The following is a 4,849-nucleotide window of genomic DNA, read 5'->3' on the forward strand; positions in this document are numbered from 1 at the left end:
TGGCAGATATTTTCCGGGCTGTATTTTCAAATTCTAGCGCAGTCGAGCTGGTTTCTCCAAAATTACATACCCCACCTTTAAGTACAGTAAACGAAGTATTTGTACTCCACTACTGAAGATAAGTACTTTATTGATCCCAATTTGGGAAATGTTTGCGTTGCAGCAGCATAAAAGACAAGGCAATGTATAAGAGAAATTAAGACACTAGAAATAAACAGTCCAAATTATCAAGGTCAACTTTATTGTCTATCTTTCAGTTTGCATGTACAGACAGAGATCGAAATACCGTTTCCAACAATCCCAAACACAAAAACAAATATATATAAAAATGTTTATGCAGACATGTATATACCATTAGTGCAAGACTTTCCATAGCAGCGTAAAAAAAGTGTCTGGTGCTGGACTTTGACTTGACTTTGAAATTGAGAATAAATGTAAAATGTACAGTGGGAGTTTAAGTCCACTACTTCCCACCTCTGGACCTCAGTCCTCTCTCTGCAGGACTTCACTGTGCTTGAGTACAGTAACGAAGTATTTGTACTCCACTACTTCCCACCTCCGTAACTCACTGCTCTCCTCCTCCTCCTCTTTGCAGGACTTCCACCTGCTGTACGAGGAGGCGCGTTACTACCAGCTGATGCCCATGATCAAGGAGCTGGAGCGCTGGAAGCAGGACCGAGAGCAGCGGAGGACGATGCAGCCGTGCGACTGCCTGGTGGTGCGAGTGACCCCCGACCTGGGAGAGAGGATCGCTCTGAGCGGGGAGAAGGTCCTCATCGAGGAGATCTTCCCCGAGACCGGAGACGTCATGTGTAACTCTGTGAACGCCGGCTGGAACCAGGACCCCACACACGTCATCCGATTCCCCCTCAACGGATACTGCAGGCTCAACTCCGTGCAGGTAACACACACACACACACTCTCACACACACACACACACACACACACACACACACACACACACACACACACACACACACACACACACACACACACACACACACACACTCATACACACACACACAGACACACAGACACTCTCACACACAAACACACACACACACACACACATTCTCACAGACACTCTCACACTCTCACCGACACTCTCACATATCTCACACACACACACACTCACTCACTCTTTCATTCACAATCACTCACACACACACTCACACACACGCTATGTTTGGTGGTGTTTTCTTCCTCTGTGTGTGTGGCATGTTTAATACACACTGTGATGGCAAATCAAAAATAATTAAAACTAAAAGTTCACTCAAAACAAAACTGCCGCTGATTCACCAGATAGCAAATGTTATGCAGGGAAATGACCCAATGTCTAGGCAAGAACATCCTTTGTGTAAATCATATTAGGCATTGAAGCAACACAAATAACAGTGTTTTCATCGTGTTGTCCAGGAGACACAGTATATTTTATGTCCTAAGAGATAATCAAGTATCATACTGTAGGGCCTGCTGTGTGTGTGGGTTGCAATCACTACATCTCAAAGCAGTCTTATGTAACATTGCATTCAGGCTTTATTTACCATCATGGTATCAGATTTAAACTTGGACCAACAAATGAAGTGTTTTAAACTGTAAAAGGAAAACCTACTACACCATTTGTTATAGTGCTTTTTTAGTTTGTGCATTGGTACCTGTACGTTGAAGATAGCAAGTGATACTTCTGCACAAAGTTCACACATCTGACACACACACACACACACACACACACACACACACACACACACACACACGCACATCACTTCAGGGGACATTATATTGACTTACATGCAGTTCCTGGAGACTTGTCCTTACCATAACCAACACATCCCTAACCCTAAACCTAACCAAGTCTTCACCCTAAAACTAATGATTCCCCTTGTGGGGACCTCCATTTTGTCCCCACAAGGGAGGCGAGTCCCCACACGTGACTGTGTAAACAGATTTAGGTCCCCACAAGTATAGTAATGCTAGGCCACACTCACACACACACACACACACACACACACACACACACACACACACACACACACACACACACACACACACACACACACACACACACACACACACACACACACACACACACACACACACACAGTGTAATTCCTGGGGCAAGTACAGTAACACATTCCCAACAGAGAAGGTGTTGAAATAGATGTCAAAACACATCATGTAATGCATGCATTTGTAATGTGAGCGTAATACAATAGTGCTGAAAAACGTAACGGTGTATATATAGGACTTCAAGTAAAGTGTTTCTTAGTATTAACTCTATTTCTGCCCTGAGGTGCTCACTGTAGCTAGCCTTTCTGCATAAGGAAGTGAAGCTAATGATTTAAAAAGCACAGTCAGATCTCCTTGTGATTCTACAATGAAACCCTTGTGCATATTCTTCTAAACACCGTAGCTTTGCCTCTATTAAAGTTTGCTCTGCTGCTGTGTGTGTTTTATGGCATCGGTCCTGTCTCTGAGGTTAGCCGTAGGACCGAGAAACCGTTCCACAAGTCAGTCAACATGATGTGTGTTTCTGCACTCGGCCTGTTGCCAAAGTAGAGACCATTTTATTTGTACTTTTATTTATCCAGGAAGGGATTTTGCTGAGCAAGCACACCATCTCTCAACACTTGCATGCACACTTAGACACCTGGATGGCATTTGTACTGCACAACCAGAGCCTTGATATACAACTCAAAGCATAGCATTCACTGAGATAGATAAGACTGTCACTCTATCAGTCAAGATATCCTGTGTTGGTTTGCAGATTTATTTGGAGGTAACTAGCCAGTGTAAAAGCTATTTTTGTTATTTTGTAAATGCTGAAATTGCACCTTAAAACGTTGTAATTCATTTTGCCGCAGTAGAGATAACAGCTTGCTGTCACTAACTGAGACAATAGCCACTCAGATGGAGGTACAGTCAGAGGTAATGTCAGGTGTGTATGTTGTTTTTAATTTAGTCTTAAGATGGGCTATTGAAGCAGCTTACAAGTGGCTCGTGGCTTTGGCTTTGGTGTGAAATCTGAGCTTCTCCTTGTAGATTATTTTTCAAACACTTTATAGGAGCTGACATATCTTACTTTAAATGTCTTGCTAAAAACATTATTATTATTATATTGTGTTATGGGAAGCATATACGAAGCCTCCCGTGGGGCTACACCCCCATTTTCCCATTTACCTATAATATATACCTATATACAAAAACACAATTGCAGGTAGAGCAGTTTCACACAGTTTCATGACTTTCTGTCAGTAAATAAGCCTTTTTTGTACGTATTAGTTTGGTAGTTATAGCCAGCTTTTGGGTCTATTTGACACAAAATATTTAGCTTAAAATTAAACATTTATTCTTTAAATACGCATTTTGTTTGGTGCGTCATACCTGGAGACTCAAGGGAGGTTTGGCATTTGGCTTTGCCTCTACACACTCTGACTGAGATCTCATTTAAAAACTAAGTTGAGTGAAGCAGTAAGACATTAAAAAAAAACCTTCAGAAATCTAGTTTTACAGTTGCGTTACCCCGAGAGGTCTGTGAGAGTGAGGTGGGGGGGGGGGGACATAACAGCCTCACAACACACACTCCAAGTAACACACTCCGGAAGAAAAAAAGGCTTATTTACTGACAAAGTGCGACCATGAAACTGTGTGTAACTGCTCTACCTGCAATTGTGTTTTGATATAGGTAAATGGGGGTGTACAGTATAGGCTATATTGGCTGTGAGAGTGAGTGAGGGCTTAAGAGGTGACGTCACTCTAATCATATTTAACTTATCCACTCATGTAAATTTTCGACAGTGTATAGGTGAGAAAGGACAGAAGTTATTTTGGAGTATTTATGAGACAAGGTCTGAAATCCGTCCCACGACCGAACACACTACCCACCCAGGTCCTGACTTTAGTCATAGAATAACAGACCGTCCATTCTGCTCCTAATGAAGGATTGGGAAAGAGTATGGAAGTGCCTTGTTTCTCTCTTCCTGTCTTACTCTTTCCTAAAATCTTTTTATAGACGAATGTGCATTTTTCGTGTAGGTACCACGACAGGACGCACAACAGGAGTAGATGTAGCTGAGTTACTCGGCCTAGGGGGAAGACTGTGACGCAAGGACGTATAATAACACACTCTCGCAATTTGTAGTACAACAGCAATTAGACCACAAGAATTTCCACCGACAGTTGTCTGGTCTCTGCGCCCACTAGTCCTTTGGCATGTCTAGGAGAACAGACGAGCGTCCTAAAAGTCAGATAGTCTACCTCGTTTGGAATTTGTTTATGTTATTGATAAAGTCTGGTACAATACAAGTATGTGTAGGTATTGGTGGGAAGTGACCATTAGTACTCATCACTTTTACAAGAACAATACAACCTACGCCGGGTAATTAATATAACGGTCCAGTAGAATTGTTTAGATATTTTCATTCATTATATTTGCCAAATCCTGACAAACCTCTTAACATTCATACATAATTTTTTACGTTATTAGCACATTTTTAAAGGTTAACAGCGGGCTCGCAAAAATAATAACCTCAGAAAAATATTTTTTTTTTTTTGATCGACACAGATTTCCTTCTCAATTTCGCATTTAATACGGTATAGTGAGGGTGGAGAGGTAAGGAGAAAGAAGTAAATAAGCGTCCGTTTTGTACCGCGTCAGGGCGGTCGAGACAGGGCAAGCGAGTTTGTGAGGAGGAACTTCCTCCAGAGGTGAAACCCCCTCACCTCCACAGTACGCGTCATTGGACAGACCCCTCTCGACGACCACCCCCCCCTCTGAAGGATGACATACACACCGGACAATTACCGACACCGGTGGCCTAACACAATGACCTCACACCAACAAGGGGAGGGG

At 42.5% G+C, this 4,849-nt stretch overlaps 1 protein-coding gene across 1 annotated transcript in view; it reads left to right on the plus strand.

The window, feature by feature from the left end:
* The window catches only part of LOC104951087 (BTB/POZ domain-containing protein kctd15), a 292,312-nt gene extending 288,250 nt beyond the window's left edge, over nucleotides 1–4,062 (plus strand). The window contains exons 4-5 of the mRNA XM_010777728.1: nucleotides 596–901; nucleotides 4,033–4,062. Of these exons, the coding sequence (XP_010776030.1) occupies nucleotides 596–901; nucleotides 4,033–4,062 (336 nt within the window). The remainder of the gene's footprint in view (nucleotides 1–595; nucleotides 902–4,032) is intronic.
* Nucleotides 4,063–4,849: the final 787 nt, after the last annotated feature.

Source organism: Notothenia coriiceps, unplaced genomic scaffold (genome assembly GCF_000735185.1).
Source record: "Notothenia coriiceps isolate Sejong01 unplaced genomic scaffold, NC01 NC01_scaffold00018493, whole genome shotgun sequence".
In the NCBI taxonomy this organism is placed as follows: domain Eukaryota; kingdom Metazoa; phylum Chordata; class Actinopteri; order Perciformes; family Nototheniidae; genus Notothenia; species Notothenia coriiceps.